This window comes from Triticum aestivum, chromosome 6D (genome assembly GCF_018294505.1).
Source record: "Triticum aestivum cultivar Chinese Spring chromosome 6D, IWGSC CS RefSeq v2.1, whole genome shotgun sequence".
Classification (NCBI taxonomy): Eukaryota; Viridiplantae; Streptophyta; class Magnoliopsida; order Poales; family Poaceae; genus Triticum; species Triticum aestivum.
Window position 1 is genome coordinate 129,922,503 of NC_057811.1, and position 21,406 is coordinate 129,943,908.

Consider the following 21,406-nt stretch of genomic DNA (forward strand, 5'->3'; position numbering starts at 1 on the left):
TTCACGCAACTGATTCTTTCACTGTTCTCCAAGCGTCTTATCAAGATCTGCGGGAGAATGTGGGAGGATCCGTTTTCTTTCGAAATGCTGTTTCCCACAACCGAGATCTCCTTGAGGTGGACAGCTCCGCAAGGAGGTGCCTGGAAGTGGAACAAAGGATCCGGTGGGAAGAAATCCCCAAGAGCAAGGCAAGTCTCGAAAGAGCTGAGCACGAGCATGCTCTCGACTTGTTTAAGTCGGAGGATCTTAGAAGGGAATTAGAAAAAAAAGAGTGGGGTAGCTCAGTAATTCTGATTCTTTTCTCTTCCAGCCCCGGACCCCTCTTTCTTTTCTCTTCCAGCCCCCCGGCCCCTCTTTGATAAGGAAAGTTTTCATTTCTCAAATAAAAAATGACAAATATGGTTCGATGGCTCTTCTCTAGTAACCACAAGGATATTGGGACTCTCTATTTCATCTTCGGTGCCATTGCAGGAGTGATGGGCACATGCTTCTCCGTACTGATTCGTATGGAATTAGCCCGACCCGGCGATCAAATTGTTGGTGGGAGTCATCAACTTTATAATGTTTTAATAACGGCTCATGCTTTTTTAATGATCTTTTTTATGGTTATGCCAGCGATGATAGGTGGATTTGGTAATTGGTTTGTTCCGATTCTGATAGGTGCACCTGACATGGCATTTCCACGATTAAATAATATATCATTCTGGTTGTTGCCACCAAGTCTCTTGCTCCTATTAAGCTCAGCCTTAGTAGAAGTGGGCAGCGGCACTGGGTGGACAGTCTATCCACCCTTAAGTGGTATTACCAGCCATTCTGGAGGAGCAGTTGATTTAGCAATTTTTAGTCTTCATCTATCAGGTATTTCATCAATTTTAGGTTCTATCAATTTTATAACAACTATCTTCAACATGCGTGGACCTGGAATGACTATGCATAGATTACCACTTTTTGTGTGGTCTGTTCTAGTGACAGCATTCCTACTTTTATTATCACTTCCGGTACTGGTGGGGGCAATTACAATGTTATTAACCGATCGAAACTTTAATACAACCTTTTTTGATCCTGCAGGAGGGGGAGACCCAATATTATACCAGCATCTCTTTTGGTTCTTTGGTCATCCAGAGGTGTATATTCTCATTCTGCCTGGATTTGGTATTATTAGTCATATCGTATCGACCTTTTCAAGAAAACCGGTCTTCGGGTATCTAGGCATGGTTTATGCCATGATAAGTATAGGTGTTCTTGGATTTCTAGTTTGGGCTCATCATATGTTTACTGTGGGCTTAGACATTGATACGCGTGCCTACTTCACCGCAGCTACCATGATCATAGCTGTGCCCACAGGAATCAAAATCTTTAGTTGGATCGCTACCATGTGGGGAGGTTCGATACAATACAAAACACCCATGTTATTTGCTGTAGGGTTCATCTTTTTGTTCACCATAGGAGGGCTCACTGGAATAGTTCTAGCAAACTCTGGGCTAGACATTGCTCTACATGATACTTATTATGTGGTTGCACATTTCCATTATGTACTTTCTATGGGAGCCGTTTTTGCTTTATTTGTTGGATTTTACTATTGGGTGGGTAAAATCTTTGGTCGGACATATCCTGAAACTTTAGGCCAAATCCATTTTTGGATCACTTTTTTCGGGGTTAATCTGACCTTCTTTCCCATGCATTTCTTAGGGCTTTCGGGTATGCCACGTCGCATTCCAGATTATCCAGATGCTTACGCCGGATGGAATGCTCTGAGCAGTTTCGATTCTTATATATTCGTAGTTAGGATTCGTCGTTTCTTCGTAGTTGTCGCAATCACTTCAAGCAGTCTTCTTCATCTGGCCGCATTGCATCAATATGGATCAAATAATCCATTGGGTGTACATTCTGAGATGGATAAAATTGCTTCTTACCCTTATTTTTATGTAAAGGAAATTGTAGGTCGGGCTATCTTTTTTCCATTTCCTTTCGGTGGTTTTTTTTCTATGGAAAATATGCTCCATTCTTTGGACAATTATGGAACTTATCGTTCCCGGCGTCTTTGGTTACTCTTATCCCATGGAATGCTTCCACGTGAGTCCCCCACTGCCTCCGGGAGAGCCCGCAGAAATAACCTCTTCCTTTAAGGAAAATACATCCTCCATGGATAGGCTGCTATCAGTCTTGGGGGAAACCAGTGTTTCCACAGGTTCACCCTCCGTTAACCAACTCGAAAGAGATAGTTATACGGAACAACGCCACCTGTGTATAAGTGCTATCCGAGCTGAAATGCATGAGCAATACAAGAAGGACGTTGGCAAGCGTAACTTCTTCATGAATATTGCTTTTTATGTGTACAAAGTCTACAATCAGGGGAGGATGGAATCCGATCTTGATTCCATCTATCACCATTTGGAGATCGAAGAGTCCTCATTGCAGGATCTCGAACAATTTCTAATTGATATAAAGCGAAATAAAAAAATCTTGCGAGATTTTTTTAAGGAAATGGCCATAGGCGCCAACTCCCAGTTCTTTCTCTTCTTTCTTTCCCAGTTCTTTCTCTTCTTTCTTTCCCAGTTCTTTCTCTTCTTTCTTTTTGTTATAAGTCGCGATCTGAAAGAGACGTTTCTTTCAGTAAGGGCAATGCGGGTTCGACTCCCGCTCGTGACAAGAAGCAAGCTAGGTATGCTCACTAGCTGAAAAAGTCAAGGGAAAGAGATAAGACCTGTGCATCCCTTCCATCCGGCACAAGGCATGTTTCTTTAACGATTTCTAGCCTAGCGAGAGCCCTATTCGTTGTAAGATTTAAAAAGGTAGTGAACAAGGTAGTGAGCTTGAAAGCGAAGCACGAGTCGTTACATAAAAATAGTAAAAAACAAGTAACTTAACTCAGCTGGTGAGGAAGAGGGCGAGAGGAAACCTTCACTAGCTTGTTTCCTTAGGCTAATTTCGGTATCAAGAGATGAAAGTGAAAGGCAGAGGTATCCTTGGACCCCAGAAGCTAGTTCCAGTATCCTCATTTCTTTGGACACCAAACATGCAACATATCTTCCATTGGCATTAACACATCATAGTGAAGCTTCCTTCACTGAACAGATCTTCAGCAAGAAGTGACTAGTTGTCATTCCAAACTCCTAACCTTTAGTTTATCTCTTGCTTGCTTCGATTATAAATTCATCAAATGAAGGATTCAGAGCTTTTGTGTCCCTACAGTTAAGTACCAATATCTTTATTGTCCGTCCAGCTATTCAGGAAAGGAAGGCAATCGATTCAATTCATTCCCCAATTTCAGGCTTGGTGCTGCGCATTATTAAGAATATCATATAGGAAGATGGACTAGCTCGAGACCTTGGCTTCAACCAATCAATTGAATCTTGGACACATTTAATTCTTAGATATTGCTTAAGGGGTCACCACATATATTTATCAGATTATCATGTCTGTCTCGTCTTGCTATTTCCATCGACCAACCATGAGAGTGTTAATCAACTCCACCTGGAGGAAGTGACAAAGGTGTCTGTCTATCAGTTATCGATAGATCAAACAAACCTAAAGGATCTGGTGGTTGTGTAATTGTAAGATTACTGATCATGGGATACAGATCTAGTTCCTGGCTCTGCCTACGCAGAGCTGAGTCGGATAGTCTTGAAGAGATTTCTTGGAATGTTTGATGGCCGTGAAAGTAAGAATTCTTTTATTTTGCCATAATTCGCCTACTTTACTTTAGAGGACTAGCTCTTCCTATTGGACTCGTGGGATTGGAGACAGCACAACCTCAGGTTCACTATCTTCTTTAGAGTCCTTAGACTATGGATATGATATGACGATTGTCAGCTAACTTCACTAACCAATGGCACTATTTCGCACACAAGACATTCTAGCCTTGTGATCTCGAACACTACTTATGATAATAAGAAATCCAAAGTACAGTAATCAGAATCACTAACTGTATAGCTGTCAACTTCTTTTCTCTAGCATGCTGTAAGGAATCACCCGCGAGCGAGGGCAAGTCTCAATTACGGTAGGAATGGAATACACCAATCATAACTCTGGTCTGGTCCCTAGTTCCCTAAGTAGTTAGTGAAACTTCCAGCTGGACTGACTGGATTTAGAGCTTAATGCTCCTATCTTTGAACTAGAATCTTAGCGCTTATTTCATGAAGATAGCTACTTTAATTGATACAAGAATGCCTACTTTGGACCAATAGGATCTACTCCTACTTGAATGCCAATCCAATCTCTTTCCCAATAAGAATTCCTAATCCCTAAATCCAAGCAAGGCATGATTGTTAGTCAGGATAACCAGCTTATGTACCGCATTAAGAAGTACCGACTATGCTTTTTTCCATACTTTTCTTGCAGTACTTCAGTAAAGCTACCCCATTTTAATAAGATAGGGATTCGAGATATCAGCATTTTCACAGGTCCTTGTCAAGCTGCAGCAGAATCAGATTCGAGTATAGCATCATTCAGTTGGAGTTCTGAAATAATCTGGATCCCCTTTGCTATTTTAGCAATCTCTGCTGCTCAGTTTCATCCCTTTCTGAGGTAGAAAACCCATCCATATATGTACGAGTGAGAGATGTCTTCCGTCCCGGAGAACCGTCTTCTCTCCCTCCTTAGGAAAAGGAGATCTAGGTAGAGGAGGTAGAAAATAATAGATACCGTATATTCTATTAACTAGTCATCAAAAAGCAACCTATATCGAGGTCAAGTTTCATAGGGTGAAGTGGACTATTAGATCCCCGGCTTACCATTAGAAAGAAAGCTTAGCCGCCGACGTCAATGTGTTAAGCACATAGGATATATTCGGCGAAAGTCAGTAAGAAGTAGAGTGAATTCTGAAACTCCAGCATTTAGGCCCGGATAGAATGGGTCCTCAAGCTTAGAATCATTTGGCCTAACCTTTAAGAAAAGTCAGCATCTTTTCATCCGGGTCGTACTAAAGGCAGGTAGACCGAACACACGGCACCTATCCCAATGACTGGTACACTGACGGTGGCTTATTGGTTCCTTCCTCCCTTTTATCCTCAAGTCTTACTTTCCTTGATGCCTTAGTTTACTTGATGCCCGATTCATTCCTCCCTATATTAAATCTCTCGTGCCATATTCTTTTTCAGGTTTGACATTACTTCCCTTTCCTATCTTTTTACTTTTCTCAAGGACGTAAGATTCTTCAAAATCCCTTTCATAGATCCCTTTGATTCTAGGTTCAGATCCATCTATCTCTTCTCTCCCTTTCTTTGAACCTTTGTTATTCCTTCTCAAATAGGACATGTATGTTTCCCTAGATGAGGGATACTCATCATTATTATGAATAGGTTACTCTATCAAAAACGTTCTATCCAATTCCCTGAATCATTCACTATCATAGTAAGTCTCACCTTCGTCTAGTTGAGGGACACTAACATCACCATCTGCACTGAGAAATATCTGAGATTTCTCAGGGTTCACGTGCATGCCCCCGCCACCACGCTCTATCACTGAAATAAATCCAGTTAGATTCACGTACCTTAAGATGTCCAGAATTTGACGACAGTCAAGGCGATATGAATCATGGCATGTTGAAGCTAGAAGGACATTGGTGTCCCATCTTGTATAAAGAACACCTTCATACCGGCTCAGGACCTCCCTATCGAATTGATGTTGAAAAAAGAGATGTAGGAGCACGTCGCTCAATTCACCTATCAATGGTATACAATTCGAATGAGGAATTTGGAGGTTAGTGTCGGCATTATATATCGGGAGAGATATAAATTCCTTTAAGATATGCGAAATCACCCCCAGATTGTGTAGAAATTTTAATGTATTCCATAGACGTGGAGTAGAAACATAGTGGATACTATGACTCAAATCCACACAGACTATTTTATCTACACCCCTTTTACCATCCCAGAACTCCTCGTGGAAACTCACCATTTCATTATAATGAGTTAATCTAGGCGGAAGATTGTTTCTTCTCCATATAAACTCCCGCATTAAGATATTCGCTAATGCTTTCAAAAGTAGTACATCTGCTGAAAGGGATGGGGCAGCCATACAAGGCCAATCACCAGCATTGATGAGTGGGCGCCTGGCACAACAATACCCAAGCTCATCTTGCCTTTCAAGAGTGAAATGTTCCTGGTCCAGCTACTTACGAAGAAGCGCAGACTACCCTATTCCCATCCCTACACACAGACTAGCTAAGCGTGGTAGTTGAGTGAACGGGCTATTAAAAAAGGTCTCGTTTTATCCTCTATCGAGGCAGGATAGTATTATTATACCTAAAAGAAAGGTTCTAAAACAGTTTAGAGAACTAATCTGGGTCTATTAGCCACTGGTATCTAAGTGGTACTCCCATGCCAGCGATAATAATATCATCATATACCTCGCCAGGAGGTACTTAAAGGTACGATCTAGGTGAAAGAAAACTAAAAATCATGAAGTTCCCCGGTGAATCTTTCTCTCGGCAAAGCAGAACAAGAAGCAGCAGAAAGCAAAACAGTATAAGGGTCGTTCGGAGTTCCAGGCACAAAGCAATTCTACAGAACTGGGTATACCAAACAGTTGATCAACAAGGCAAATGTCCACTAAACCAGCTAAACGGCTCACGAATTGTTTGGAATGCGACGGCAAATGTGATCTCCCAGCAATATCTTGAGTCCAAAACCTCACCCATCTACATATATCATCATCTGCGGCAAGAACATAGCAACACCAAAATCCTACCAGCAACTGCTGCAATGCACCCTCCTCACGACAGCCAACCATCGACGGTGTCAGACTATGATTCAGTTGCTGTACTACTCCTCTTTGTTTTGTTTCATGTTTTTGGCGGTTTCGTTCTTGTGTCTGAGTCCGAAGAAGACGGTGGATGTTGATCCAGTAGCAAAATTGTGCTTCCTGTTGCAGGATTTATGTATCGTGCCGTGCGTAGATACGGACGACATGGAAAAAATCCAGGTTTATGTACGACATGCTCTTTCCTTCCTTCATTCGGTGACGCACAGAGGTGGCAGAGTCTTGTTCCTGGAGTCGCTCACAACTTTTGGGAGCACCGAGATCCTGAATAAGATGCTGCACGAATTGGCTGAGGTGTTGGGAGCCCCCAATAGAGAAGGACGATGCGGAAAGGTATGGTGGGAATACAAATAGGCCTGGACAGAAGAAGTAGACGAAAGACCTCCAGGCTGTGTCGTCATTCTCAATCCTGAAAAGAGAGCGCACATCCTGAGGAAGGCGCGTCATGCAAAGGTTCCCATTTTTTTCCTTAGTTGACCCCGTGTTTCTATCGGATCCTAAGCTTCATCGGGACAAGCGCATAAACCATCCCATCCCAGTAGAGGGGACAGAGCAGCTCAGCGGGCTAATCAGTGACCTCATCTACCCAAAGACTTTATTTCTGTTGTACTTTCTTAAGCAATAGGAATCAGAATTTCGTAGGTAGAGGGGGCCAAGGTGCCAGAAACATGGATTTCATGGAAACAAGGTAATCTGTAGTTGGTAGCAGATGTTCCGCGGGATCAGATATCCTCTGTCTTGTCTCTGCATTCGAGGAATGCTTGTAGTTGTGCTAGGCGTGAGAAGAACTCTACAATACGATTTCTACGATTGGTACCAGATTGGAATTCATTCTCGAAACTCTCCTCTAGAGAATGGCCTGGCTAAAGAGAGTGATAGATCCATCGTGTCGTGTGGAAACTAAAGCTAGGCGCCGCTATTCGTCCTCAGCCGTATTCTCATTCTGGGAAAAGGTATGGCTCGTTCTGGGAAACGATCAGTAGTAGTGGTGGATGGCAGGTATGGAAGGATCCCGGCAAGTTCCTATCTGAGATTACCACCGGCCCTGCCCTGAGCTGACTTCTTTGCTAGTAGTGAAGTGCATTTTCACTTAGCTGGAAAAGTACATAATCCGATTTGACCTCGGGAGCCTGTCCACGATCTGATCAAAGTATGATTCCCTAGTGCCAAAAGTCCTAAAGCCTATGGCGCCAAGCATGGGGAGTCCGCGGAGAAGAAAAACTCTATTTCGCTATGGGCCAAAACTAGTGTTTTTTCGGATTTCTAGTCTAGTTTAAGTGCAGGGCTAGAGAGTTCTCTTCCAGTATTCTTAGCTGACTGTCCGCTTGCTTGACTCGAACAAATAGCTTTTGTTTCCACAAGGAAGATCCCATTCCTCGAATGCAAAGGACAAGAAAGACGGATTCTGGCTGGAAGGAAGGGTTCTCGTATTGGTTCTTCTGGTGCGCTACTTCCTTGTGCTGTGCCAGATTGGAATTGGTATCGAAATCCTGGTTGGTAGAAGGAAGCTCGGGTATTGCTTATTGTTGAAAGCACTCGTTTGTTCCGGCTTGTGAGTTGAAAGCACTCGTTTGTTCCGGCTCGTGATGTGTCTGACGCATGCATAGAATCAAGATCTATTGAGACCAGGATGTTTGTTTCTTCCTCGAAACAAGAGATACGCTCTGGCTTATTTGCATTCGACCGGAGAACCTCACTTATCAACTGCCCTGGATTGGATCTACTTACGATTTGAGAAACTGGCTCCAGAACCCCTGTTTTTGATGCAGAATCGGTGGTTCCTTCTCTTTTTCGTGATATCATCCATAAATCAATGGAAAGAGCACTTTATTCAGTGAATTGACACGTTCCTGATGCTTTTACAGTAGCAGCAGTCTCGGTACTAGAAGTAGATCCGAGTGTAGATACCGGGATCATATCACCACTATTGACTATTTCAATTCATTCACATCTGCTCGTATCAATCAAAGTTTCCTATCAAGCAATCCCAGCAGCAATCAAGTTGGCACCCACTATATAAGATGCACTATTTCCTGATCTTGTCCCAAACCCAACTCGGCACTTTTAGACCTGGCCTGGATCCCTCCCTTCTCCGACAATATATGCAACCTTAAAGAAAAGAGACCACTCTCAGAACGACCCTTCGGAAAGCCCCACAACAAGCTATCCCAGAAGAAATTGTATAACTTGGCCAAAGTATTCACTTCCAGTTCCCTTTGCAATAAGATCACAGTAGATACTGTTTAGAAGGCTCACTCTCTCGTCTACAAAAAATAGATGTGTGCTTACTTCTTGGAGATTGAATCCTCCCGGTAAGTGCACACCCTCAGTAGTATCTCTATAGACTTTATAGAGTATTTCCAATTGATAAATGATTTGTTCTTTAAGAACATCTTTGGATATATCAGTTACTTGTGTTTCAACATTAATAGCATTTATGTGATGGATCATCCGGCCAGCCCTAACGGCGACAAGAATAGCTATCGACAATGACAAACCCAATGATACAATATACTCAAATATAATCGTTTCCATAAAAATCTGCCATCATTTTTTGAGTCATGCTTGTCCCTTAGCGGACTCACTCTTGTATTGCTTCATCTAAGGAGTGATAAGTGCCAGGAGTCTGCCTCTAGCATCAATACATGTCCTAGTTACGAACAAAGAAGCAGTGCTGTCTCCTTAGCGTTAGCGGCCTTATGCCTATTTCAGTATACGCCCGTGTCAATATGTCTAGACATACCTATACCCATGCTTCCTTCTTCTTTGACTAACTTGCTTCCCCTATCAAATAGAACGGGAATGACTGCGTGCTTGGCCATCGTTAGTAAGCCCGCGTAGGGTAGGACCATCATCGAGCAAATGTTCCTTCAAAGGCGCGGAGCGTGCTATGGCAGATTTTCATCCTGCAAGAGGATGCGCCTAACTAAAACGCCGAAAGGCAGTGCAGCCCAATCCGTTGCTTTGCTTGTTGGGTCCACTTTTTGAAAGTTTCTTTGTTCGTAACATTAGTAGTTACTCACTGCATTAGTAGTTACTCACTGGGTGGGTGCACCAACGGCTTTCTAGGAATTTGAGTTGCTCAATACGGACGGAAAGATTCTTTCGTGAAATAAAAGAACGGCAGCGGCAGGTTGATGAGGGAAAGGAAACCAGATCTTTTTTCTATGGTATGGCCTGGGTGGCCTAAGCGAAATCCCGAGATATGAAGGAGCCGATCAATCTACCCGCCCGAGGTAAGCTTGCTCCACACTTGAGTTGAAGCTGCCTCCGCTCCCTGCCGTCATACGGATTGATTTACTTTATCTTGACATACGCTACGCATATATTTGCTAGAGATATCAATCGAAATAGGAGCTTTCTGAAAATAGAAATCGCCTAAGGCGCGTGCGGCCAAGGTCTTCCATAGGAGCTCGAAGGAAGAGGTTCTGAATAACTATACAATTTATAAGATGCAGTGGATTAGCTAGACATTGAAAAGCTGCCACTCTGAGGGAATTTGTTTGCATAAGCTACAGGTGCTATAAAGCAATCATGTACTGAGTACAAAGCTATTCCATTATAGTGAGCAGCATCAAATACGTAACAAGCAATAGAAGCATCCTGGCAGGTGTATAGAACTAGCAAAGTGGTTTAGGAAAGGGCATATGAATAGGCAGTTTGGCAAGTGAGTAGTTTAGGTCCTTTAGACCAAAGAAAAGGCCGGGAGCATTTAGGTAGGCCTATCACTCAACTGGCGGCAGCCGATCGACTTATACTAACCGCGTTGGCAGAGCTACTCAATGACTCATTAGATCCATGAATTTCCCCATCTGCGCAGGACTTCCGCAAGGTTCTCGGCCCTTCTTCCGTGCATTAACTCAATGGCCGTCTATGGATTATATGGTTCAGGTGGACGTGGTCAAGTGTTTCGATAGCATAGACCATCGGTTACTACTTGAACATTTGTCTAAGCTCTTAGGTACAGATAACGCTCCTCTCATTGACCTCATCAATTGCTTTCTCAAGACACCGATACTTTCTAAGAAAGGGAATGACTACTCAAACAGTGAAGTCGGCCTTCCACAAGGATCACCGATCTCGCCTTTTTTTTATTCAATCATTCCTGCATCAACTCGACTTGCAATTCGATGCTATGGCCCAAGAGGAGAATGGGGATTCTACCAAGTACGTCTATTTCGCTCGCTACGCAGACGATATACTATTCGGCATTCCTATCGTAGGTGTTGGCGTCATGTCTAAAGTCTTCTTTCAAAGGCTGCAAGAAGCTCTTGACCGTATGTCCAGTAAGCTACGCTTGAAAATAACGTCTATTGTACTGCAACGATGGAGGGCTCCCGCAGTCGAGGAGGGCAAAGATAGGTTTGCAAACCAGATTATTGGCTGTTACATTCAGACACATGAAATGCTAGATGTTATATGCAGCAAGGTCAAAACTGGGCTTTTATTTGTCCCTATAGAAAGATTATTCACCAAGCGCCAGGAAAGCTTTAGCTTTGCCATAGAGTGACAGTCGGGGGGGAGTAGGAGAGAGGGAAAGAGGCAAATGAGAAAGAAGAAGGAGCGGGGTCGAGTGAAAGAATTGGTACATTAGGTTCCCCCCACCGAGCGGAGCCAAAGGAAAGACAAGGGTTGAGGTAAGCGCTATGAGTGTTCAGGCTATTCCGCTTATGCTCGCGGATGCGGATAAGAAGCTATCAAAAGGGGATGATAGCAGCCACCCATATGGGCAGCTAGAAAGAGAACGAGGAAATGTGAATCACGATCCTTATTCGGTAGAGGAGTCGGGGGACATTGGTTCGAATCCAATTCGTGAATATCAGAAAGCATTGTTTCTCATTGAACTATATACGATACACTCGCACGAGGAAGGGAGAAATTGATTGCGTTGCAGTCATTTTCCATCAGATTCTTACGGATGTAGTGCAAAGTAAATGTTTCAGTCAAAAGTAAGCTGCCGACTATGATGAATGCCAGCCTGATCTGTAGCTGATCTTTGATCCCGAGCTTGAGCTTCTCTTTGATGTCGGGTGAATTGAATTTCATATATGGAGAAATGTGTCGCTAGTCCAAGTCCGCTATAGAATTGTTTGTTTATCACTTCGGCAACGAAGGTCATTTCTTTAGAAGATCGATACTGGTAGTTGCTTGCGGTGTCTGAACAAGTTTCGAAAAAACTACTGTGTCTGCATTTTCCTAAAGATTGCTGTGAGGCTGATAGTGATATCTTTCCAATAACTGACTCAGCAGGTTCAATTGAGGTATCATTCGATTGATATTTTGAACCGTGTAGTGGTTAGGATCCTCTTATTGCCGTCAATGGCTATTTTGGTCGATTCCAGCCAGAGAGTTATGAATAGAAATAGCAAACCTGATTCGAGACAACAGGAAGTTCCCGTTTGCAGATCTACATTTCTCAGGTTCAGGCTATTCGTGGAGTCGATCACCACCACTTGAGATAGACGATCAACTTCATTAAAGAAGCAGTCATCTCTATACAGGAAGCAGCATGTTTTCTATGGTCCTATGAAAAGGTCCCAGTGGGTTTCTCTTGCTGAATGGTGGTAAAACACCAGCTTTCATTCCTCACTGCAAGCTACTCCTTTTGCTGCTTTTTCTCACTCTTTGCCTGGGCCAACGATAGATTAGTCTCTGGGTCGGTCAAGTGATAAATTGGCGAGATTAGTTAAGGAAACTGGGACTTCTGATTGTTCGCGAGGGATGGCTGAATAACCTACTTTGCTTTCCATTTAGGGTAATAGGATGCCACTACTTGACCTTGCTTGCCCAGACACAAGATAACCTATAGTTTGGGTACTGCCCTTTGTGGTGCTTGCTTTCCTATAATCTGTAAAGCTTTAGCTTTCAGAGAAGAGATTTCAGTATCCGATTGCTTTTCTAACTGGAATTCTCTAGTTCACTTCACTTCTACGCAATGTCATTTCTTGATTCAAAGTACTTATTTTCTGATTGGAATTTCGATCTCTTGGCAACAGGTTTCACTTCTGCTGAGGACAAATTGAACAAGCTACTTCTCAAACCAAGTCCGGGTGGGCTTTTGAATTCAGAGAAGGGAATTCCAGTTCTGATTCTAGTCTCTGTGCTCTGTTCAGTTCAAGATGGGAAAGTATTGCTTGTTTCCTAGGATCCTAAAAGGGGTGCTTGTTTTCCTCGTCCGGGCTCTCCTCTCCCCTTTCTGTCCCAACCTTCATTCCTACTTTTCCGCCAATTCACTAATTTCAATAGTTCAGATCCAGCACTTATATCCCTTTTATATATATATAGAATCAGGTATCTGCTTTCCATGGTTCCTGATTTCGGTATCTGAATCTTCCTGAATTCAAGTAGAGAATACCAGGGCTTTCTTCTTCTTTGATTTTCCTTGTCGGGTAAGTTCCGACCCGCACAAAAGGCGTAACGATTTGGGCACTGTCTCAGAGAGAGGCTCGGTGAAATAGACATGTCTGTGAAGATGCGGACTACCTGCACCTGGACAGAAAGACCCTATGAAGCTTTACTGTTCCCTGGGATTGGCTTTGGGCCTTTCCTGCGCAGCTTAGGTGGAAGGCGAAGAAGGCCCCCTTCCGGGGGGGCCAGCCAACAGTGAGATACCACTCTGGAAGAGCTCGGATTCTAACCTTGTGTCAGACCCGCGGGCCAAGGGACAGTCTCAGGTAGACAGTTTCTATGGGGCGTAGGCCTCCCAAAAGGTAACGGAGGCGTGCAAAGGTTTCCTCGGGCCAAACGAACATTGGTCCTCGAGTGCAAAGGCAGAAGGGAGCTTGACTGCAAGACTCACCCATCGAGCAGAGACGAAAGTCGGCCTTAGTGATCCGACGGTGCATATTATCATATAGAAAGAAGCGAAGCGTAGCGATTCGTACTACTGGAAAAGTGTCGCTAACCGCTAGGCAATAGAGTCAGCTTACGGGGTGGGGCGCAAGCAAGCATAGCAAATCACATAGAGTTGCCCCTACCTGCCAGCGCGCAGATAGATAGGGCGGGCAAGCGCAGGGATGGATGTCTGAGCGGTTGAAAGAGTAGGTCTTGAAAACCGAAGTATTGATAGGAATACCGGGGGTTCGAATCCCTCTCCATCCGCGAGGTCATAAGTTCTCTCTTGCCTTATCTATAGATAAGAACGAATCTCCTCGACTGATATGACGGATGGAATGGGTAGAAGGTTGAGGTTATTGTGTGTTGATTTGTTAGGACTTTGTCTCCCTTTCGTTATCTTCCGCCCCGGGTGGATGACCTGTGGGAGCTAAGTCGAAGATCTCGGTGTCGTCGTGAGTGGTTGATAAACAACGATTGCAGTTTGATTTAGGGAGTCCCAACCCTGTGAAGCTTAACAGACAAAGAAAACGATAGAGACTTCCGGGTATAGGGTGATGACCTTAATGAATCAAGTATTCAGGTGGCAGAGTTTTCAGCTACATAAGCGCTCAAATTCCTGAATACTTATTGCCCAAAAAATATGATCAACCCCAGGTACATTTATTAGGTTTTGATCTGAGGCTATCCCGGTCTGCAGGACCCAACACAAGTATTCATCCTTTCCAATCTGCAAAAGGTGTTGCCGAAAGCTTACCCTCTTCCACACGGATGCTGCAACCGCTATCACTTTTGCAGGAGGGGAATTACAGAGTTCGCCTCTCGACATCTTGTTTGGTAAGTGGAATTTTGACCCAGGCGCCCTAGTGTTGCCTAACCGTTCGGCCGGAGATGTCGGATGCGAGATCTTTAGCTACTTGTATCAATTTGCCGCAGTGTGCTTAGATACAATGGGCTGGCAGCTGAGGCTTGGCAGGATGGGGGAGTTAATTAAGGTCGAGGGAGCAGGAAAGAGTTTGTTATTCGCTATTGGCTTAGTACGTCCTATACATAATAGGGCCATGACGGGTTTGGCAAGGCCTTGAACTTCATATATCCCTTTTTTACTCAATCCAGAATACCGATAAAGTCAGATTGAATCATTTTGTCGACCTTTCCTTTGGATTTATTATCATAGGTAGTGTTCGAGATCGCCTCTGTGCGGTGAACGGTCGAATGTAGCTAACATCAGTTTTGTCCTCGCGTGGTTGAAGGAGATGATGCTGCTGGATGGAATGCTTCCGGGGCTCCATGATCCTTCTATCAGGAATAGAATAATCGAGGGCACTGACTGACTGCATCAATCATCGCTCAGTGAGCTATTAATTGCCGCCAATAGCGCTTCGCTTGCATGCAAGGCGGCTAATAAAAGCGCCAGGTAGACGCGCGGAGATGCATTTTGAGTACTGGTGGTACTGGACAAGCTCTAGGGGAATAATCTCTTTCTTATTTCTTTCTTATGACGACTAGGAACGGGCAAATCAAGAATTTCACTTCGAATTCCGGACCTCAACATCCTGCTGCTCATGGTGTTTCACGATCAGTATTGGAAATGAACGGAGAAGTGGTGGAACATGCGGAACCACATATTGGATCACTCCAGTGCGGCACGAAGCCGCTGACGCTGAGTAGGCTCCTATGCCGCTAGCACGGTGGAGGTTCTGTAGCGCGTCATGAGCACCGGGCAAAGGGACGGTTGAGCAACTCAAGCGAACCGCCCTACCTGACTTTGGATAAAGATAGAAGGGGGAAGGTTGTGAAGGTGGCCTCGTTATCCACACATCTGGTCGGAGGACCGACCTGGGTTTTCACGAACGTAGGCGGGTCCTGGAGTGCCCGTCAAGGGCGCTAGCGCATACCCCGGGGTGATCATCACCACCTGCACCTCACATCTCGGCACAGTGGAACGTGTAACCCGCCTGCTGTCCAAGTCAACCACTGAATTTCCTGTAATTCATAGCGCCTAACAGAACGTAGCAGCAAGGGACAACCCACCCATACAGACAGCCTGCGGGGAGGATGGCACTACTGGCAAAGACCGTCTGGCGAAAACGCCGCAGGCGCGAAGCGTGGTGGGCCTGCGCCGGGGGAGCATAGGGAGGAAAGGGAGCCCGGACGGTGGAAGAGCCAGGGGAAGCCGGGTCATTTGACGGAAATGGAAGGTCCGAGGGGCTCATTCATTCTTGAAAGAAGAGGGGGGAGTGAGCCAATGTATCAATGAATAGATACAGTCAACGGTATTAAGACAGCGCTGCCTACATGCGAATTAGCTTCCGAGGTCGAGCAGTCTCAATTTCACTACAGGATTTGCGAATGAATGCTGGGCTGGGCCACCTCAAATGGCATGAGCCGCATGCGGGGAGACCCGCACGTACGGTTTTCAGGGGGATCCGGCCGGCCGGCGCCCACCCGACTAGAGGGACTGAGAAATTTGTCGAGTACAAAACTTATCTTCAAGCTTTACCTTATTTTGATCGTTTAGAGGGCGATCGCGGAGTCACTGAATGAAGTCCTCCCTCCCTTTCTTTCGGAGGTGCTGACCCGCTGCGAGGCAGATATGACTAAGTGACATATTGAATATGGCGATGACTACAGCATGTCGTAGAAAGAGATAAGAGGTGGAGCCAACGACCCACTAAGACTCACGTATCAACAACTACATTCCCGAGCGGCAGTCAAACGGAGGCGTGAATGCAAGATGCCAGCGGAATGATCGACCGGACAGAGGCTAGGGCAGCTTTCTTCCCACCGCGTCCTTCCTTGTGTGTCGGAGATACAAAGCGAGTGCACCGGAAAAGAAGGGGAACTGAATCGATCTATTCCATGGCGAAGCATCCAAAGCATAACTGCACACTCACACGATCTTTGCCGAGAGATAGGAGCATTCGGTGGAACCGGTGAACTACACTTGCTTCTTGATAGATGTGTGGGACAGAGGGCTCGTGGTACCTGCTGCCCGCCCTTCCTCCGCTTTGATAACCGTGTGAACGGAGAGTGGGCAGAGCAAAAGGGAAGGAGGTCCTCATACGGAGTCGCACACTTGAGCAGTGCGGGAGACTGGAGAATGGGTCGAGTAAACTCCCTTAGGGCCGATTAAATCACAGACGAGGAACTTTTCTTTCTTTTTTTCTTTTTGATTTGAAGGGTATGTTCTCAAAAAAGAAAGGCAGAGGTAAATACTTCAAAGAGGCGGCTCGGTAGGGATGGAATGGTCAATAGTCAAGTCAAGGATGACTTCTTTGTTGGCGAAACGATGGGGGAGAGAAAGCACGCCAGTGATTCTCTGAGCCAGTCTTCATTTCCAACGCCTCGGGAAACAGGTCGAGATAGATGACAGCACCTTTTTTATCCTCTTCCTTACCAGGAAGGCGCACTTCTCTTCTTCTTCTGGCCTTCACCTCCTGCCCGGCTCGGAAATAGAACCCAGCCCCCTTTCTGATCCATTCATTTCTGCAAGCAGGCGGGATCCAGAGCTAAGCCCCCTCCTATTCGAAGCCGGGTGTGGCCTCGCCCTTTTGCTCTTCCTTCGGTTTGGCTCCACGAAGGCGCCGCCTAGACTAGGAGCCCCACTCATATTCAAAAGGCGCCCAGCTTTCAAGACGATGATAATAATTAGTCAACTTTTTCCAATATCATGGAATAGCATGGCCCGGGGCTAAGGTAACTCCAGTGGGAGAGCCGTGTTATGGGTGACCTTATTGCACGGTTCAGAGAGCACTTGTGTATGTGATGCAAGTGAACGTGTACAAAAAAGCTGTCATAAAGTTTCGTTGTTCGTTCCGTCGTTGACCCTATCTATGTTTCTACGATGGCCCAAGAACACGCTCATTCTTCAGCCGTAGAGAAACTTTTGAATTGTGAGGTACCATTACGAGCTCAATATATAAGAGTGTTATTCTGTGAAATAACTCGAATTTCAAATCATTCACTTGCTTCAACTACTCATGCTATGGATGTGGGAGCATCAACTCCGTTCCTTTGGGCTTTTGAGGAGCGGGAGAAATTGTTGGAATTCTATGAAAGAGTCCCGGGAGCCAGGATGCATGCCAGTTTCATACGACCTGGTGGAGTGGCACAAGATCTGCCTCTTGGCATATGTCGAGATATTGATTCCTCCACACAACAATTTGCTTCTCGTATCGACGAATTAGAAGAGATGTCAACCGGCAACCGTATCTGGAAACAACGATTAGTGGATATTGGTATTGTCACTGCACAGCAAGCAAAGGATTGGGGATTCAGTGGTGTAATGTTAAGAGGTCGTGCGACATGAAGACATTGATAGCAATATGGGGGAAGTTCCCATCAGGCAACAACGGTTCTGCCTGACCCTACAAAAGCATGCATATGTTGTCAGTGAAGACTTTGTGTGAAGCCTTGGAGACGACGTACCCGGGGCTAGGGTGAGCTGAGGGGGGATAGCGTAAGTGAGCGAATGTGTGTAAGCCCAGTCAAAGATTCCTATTCTAGGCAGGGCGGGCCATTAACCTTCGAATGGTGTTGGTCCTATGGACCGTGAACGGATTCGCCTCTGGCCTCTGGGCACGTCGGAACCGCATGAGTTCACCGGGGTGGAGCACGGTCCGCCAAAATCGGCATAGGTTAGGTGCTATTGATGGAACATGGTAAGCCCATCTTTCTCCATATGAAAGTGCTGCGGGCACATAGAGATGTGGGTAGAGGAAGTCTCAAAAAGAGAAGGCCGAGCTATAGGTCACGTGACCTACACCGAAAAGGTAGCTGACTGGGCTTTCTCCTGGATCAAAGCGGATCAGCTCGCCAAATTCGTCGACCAAATCGGGCGCCCCGGAACGTCGAATGAAAGTGGTCTTTCTACAACCCTATTTATATGATTTTTAGGGCCCCTTTCCCCCTATCCCTCCCTTATGTTTAGGAGCGGGATCTACCCAAGAACGACCTGTGGAGGTACGGAAGGCACGGACTCCGCAAGCGTCCCGCACCCTCTGAGAAAGAAACTCCTCAACCATCACAAGATAAAGAAGTATGACGCTTTGTGTCTGACTCTATTGGTCATAGTTCCTTGCTGTTGCGGCCGGTGCTCGTTTGCGCGCGTGTGAACCACCAGATCATAAGGAAAGATGCCTCTCGGGGCATCTGAGAATGACCCGAGCCGTATGAAGGGAAACTCCCACGTACAGTTTGTTTTGGGGGGGAAGGAGCCCGACAGGGTCCCCCCACTGACTTGGCCCGGGCCTAAGTGAAAGTGCAAAAGTGAAGTGGTGGGCCTACCCATCCCAACCTGGGGTATGCTGGGATTCGCGAAGAGCAGCACCTTACGATGTTCATGACCAATCGGATCTTGACGTACCAGTAGGTACCAGAGGAGATCGCTATGATCGTTACTGTATCCGTATTGAAGAGATGCGACAAAGTGTTCAGATCATTGTGCAATGTCCTAATCAAATGCCTAGTGGCATGATCAAAGCCGATGATCGTAAGCTATGTCCTCCATCACGATCTCGAATGAAACTATCCATGGAATCGTGCGCCGTGTGAAACGTAGATCATCGCCGTTCTTAACCGAGACTCAGGTTAAGCTCTGTCTCGGAACCGCTGTGGGGTTAGGAGTAAAGCATCCCAAGGTTGGCGCATCTCGTTGGGCATGGAGAAGCATTGGGGACCCCAATATCTTTCTTCGGAGCAGTTTCTTTTCCTGTCCCCTCGCCCCGGCATAGCGCTTCGCTTCCGGTTCTTCGGAGGAATCAACTGACTTCTCCCTTCTTCATTGATCCGGGGGAAAGGGAACCGTCTACCAGTTGGGAAGCTAGACATCAAGGTTGTGGCTTGATGAGGATAACTAAGCTGACACACCCGAGTTGGCTACTGGCACAACAGGGTGGTGCCTTACCGCACCGCAGGCGCACGCGCGGTAGCGTTCGTGGTGGTGCTTCAGGATTCCAATGTACTGCGTCCAGGATCAGAACAAGCTTGCCGGCGGACCACTGCCGTCCCATTCTTTAGTGAGCTGGAGCGCTGCCATCTTATCCACGGAAAACGCGTCAAGCTATCGCTTCGGGTCAAAGCACTAAAAGAAAAGGACCGGGAAACGCGGCGGCATAGGAACCACGGGAACCCAGGAGGGAGAAAGACGATGTACGGGATACGGGATCCTCGCAGTAGGCTAGACCAAAATCCAGCCGAGAGAGGGCAGCCTTTAGAAGCAATAGGTTGGGAAACCAAGAGAAGGCTTCGCCTTTTCTTATCTTCTTCCCGGCACAAAAAGAGGGATTAGCATTATTGACCCCATGAGAAAGCACTAACACCTTCCTCATCGGGGCTCCGCGCACTGGGAAAAGGCTTCCGCGACAGGAAACCGGCTACTAGTTAGGAAGTGAACATAAGGTATCAAGAGGTCCCTCACAGTCAGGTGCAATGCAATTGCCCCCTATTAGTCAAGTACCCCTCTTCCTATTTAGTTTAGGGGTTAAGGCGAGAAATGGCTTGATGAACCCTTCCGTTCACCACGCACCGGCCCCATTCACTTGCAACTCGTAGAGGCTGTAAGTAAACAGTGCCCCACTAAATTCAAAGTGACGGTGGGGTTGAAAGACGAGAGTGCCTACCTCCGCGCCGAGAGTGCCCGCTCTTTCTGTCAAGTAGGCTACTTTTTCCGGAACGCAGTCCGGAATAAGCGTTCCTGTGTATATAGATATCTTCGATGTTGTCATTTCGACATGTCCGCTTCAACCCCTCTTTCGCTTGACGAGCGCAGATGAGGAAGCGGGAGCAATAAAACCAAGAATCTCTTTCTTTTCTTTCCAAATACTTTATGAAGTTAAGGGGCAAAGAGAAGCGCTTTCGCTACTGAGAAAGCGAATGGTCAGCGCGAGGGTTCGACGACTTAGCCGAGCGTTAGCGACGCGTCATTCTCATAGCGAGGCGCTTCGAGTTAGCGAAGCGCTGTAGTAGTGTCGGAGACTATGTGCTATAATGCTGAACTAAGGATGTTCCGCCTTATCTATAGAAGCAGTCGACTGAGTTCTGAACGAATGGGATCCTTGGTGGGTAATGGCTCAATATATAGATGGAAAGCCTTATGATTGGAAACTACCACGTTAGGTTTGGAGAGAGATGTGACCCGTTATAGTTTAGGGGGAGCAGATGCAAGCTTTTTTTTTCCATAGCCGGCCAAATGACTACCGGATCATCGGTCTACTCTACCTCAATTCACCATTTCGAACTTTATACAGAAGGTTTTTCCGTACCAGCTCCTTCTACCTATACCGCAATTGAAGCACCTAAAGGTGAATTTTGTGTCTTTCTTGTCAGTAATGGGAGTAATCGTCCCTACCGTTGTAAAATAAGAGCACCTGGCTTTGCCCATTCACAAGGACTCGATTCTATGTCCAAACATCACATGCCAGCAGATGTAGTCACCATCATAGGTACTCAAGATATTGTGTTTGGAGAGGTAGATATATAGGACGTAGTCTTGCTCGATCAGGACCCTAGCTTTATTGCGAGCCAAAACTGCCTGAAAGAAGCAAAATGGAAAAGGATGCAAAATGCAATGGGATTCCTGATCCAATAAGAAATCCCAATTCGGAGTTTGTTTGGATCAAATTCCTATGTTATACTATTCCATTCTCGATGATGAATCGATTTGATAGATCTGATATTGTTATTCCAAATATTGATCCGATTCAGTATCATCAGAATGATAAAAGCTGACATAGTTACTAGTGGTTCGAGGAGAAATCCTTTCAATCATCAACGCCCTTTCCTACTAAAACTGCTATTCGTGATACCG

The 21,406-nt window shown here is 45.6% G+C and overlaps 2 protein-coding genes and 1 pseudogene across 2 annotated transcripts in view; 2 read left to right on the forward strand and 1 right to left on the reverse strand.

Annotated features, from left to right (window-relative positions):
• LOC123142525 (cytochrome c oxidase subunit 1-like) overlaps positions 1–14,930 on the forward strand; it is a 15,432-nt gene extending 502 nt beyond the window's left edge. Inside the window, exons 1-4 of the mRNA XM_044561403.1 lie at positions 1–276; positions 661–858; positions 1,069–1,778; positions 14,850–14,930. The exon at positions 1–276 is cut by the window's left edge and continues 502 nt beyond it. Of these exons, the coding sequence (XP_044417338.1) occupies positions 1–276; positions 661–858; positions 1,069–1,778; positions 14,850–14,930 (1,265 nt within the window). The remainder of the gene's footprint in view (positions 277–660; positions 859–1,068; positions 1,779–14,849) is intronic.
• A 1,155-nt stretch (positions 14,931–16,085) lies between these two features.
• On the reverse strand, positions 16,086–16,773 carry LOC123144078 (uncharacterized; annotated as a pseudogene).
• Positions 16,774–18,840: 2,067 nt separating this feature from the next.
• Positions 18,841–21,139, forward strand: LOC123142527 (NADH dehydrogenase [ubiquinone] iron-sulfur protein 2; the record flags this gene model as incomplete). Its single annotated transcript, XM_044561404.1, has 2 exons — positions 18,841–19,138; positions 20,817–21,139. Coding segments are annotated over 2 exons (561 nt in total), but the record flags the coding sequence as incomplete, so codon positions are not given.
• Positions 21,140–21,406: the final 267 nt, after the last annotated feature.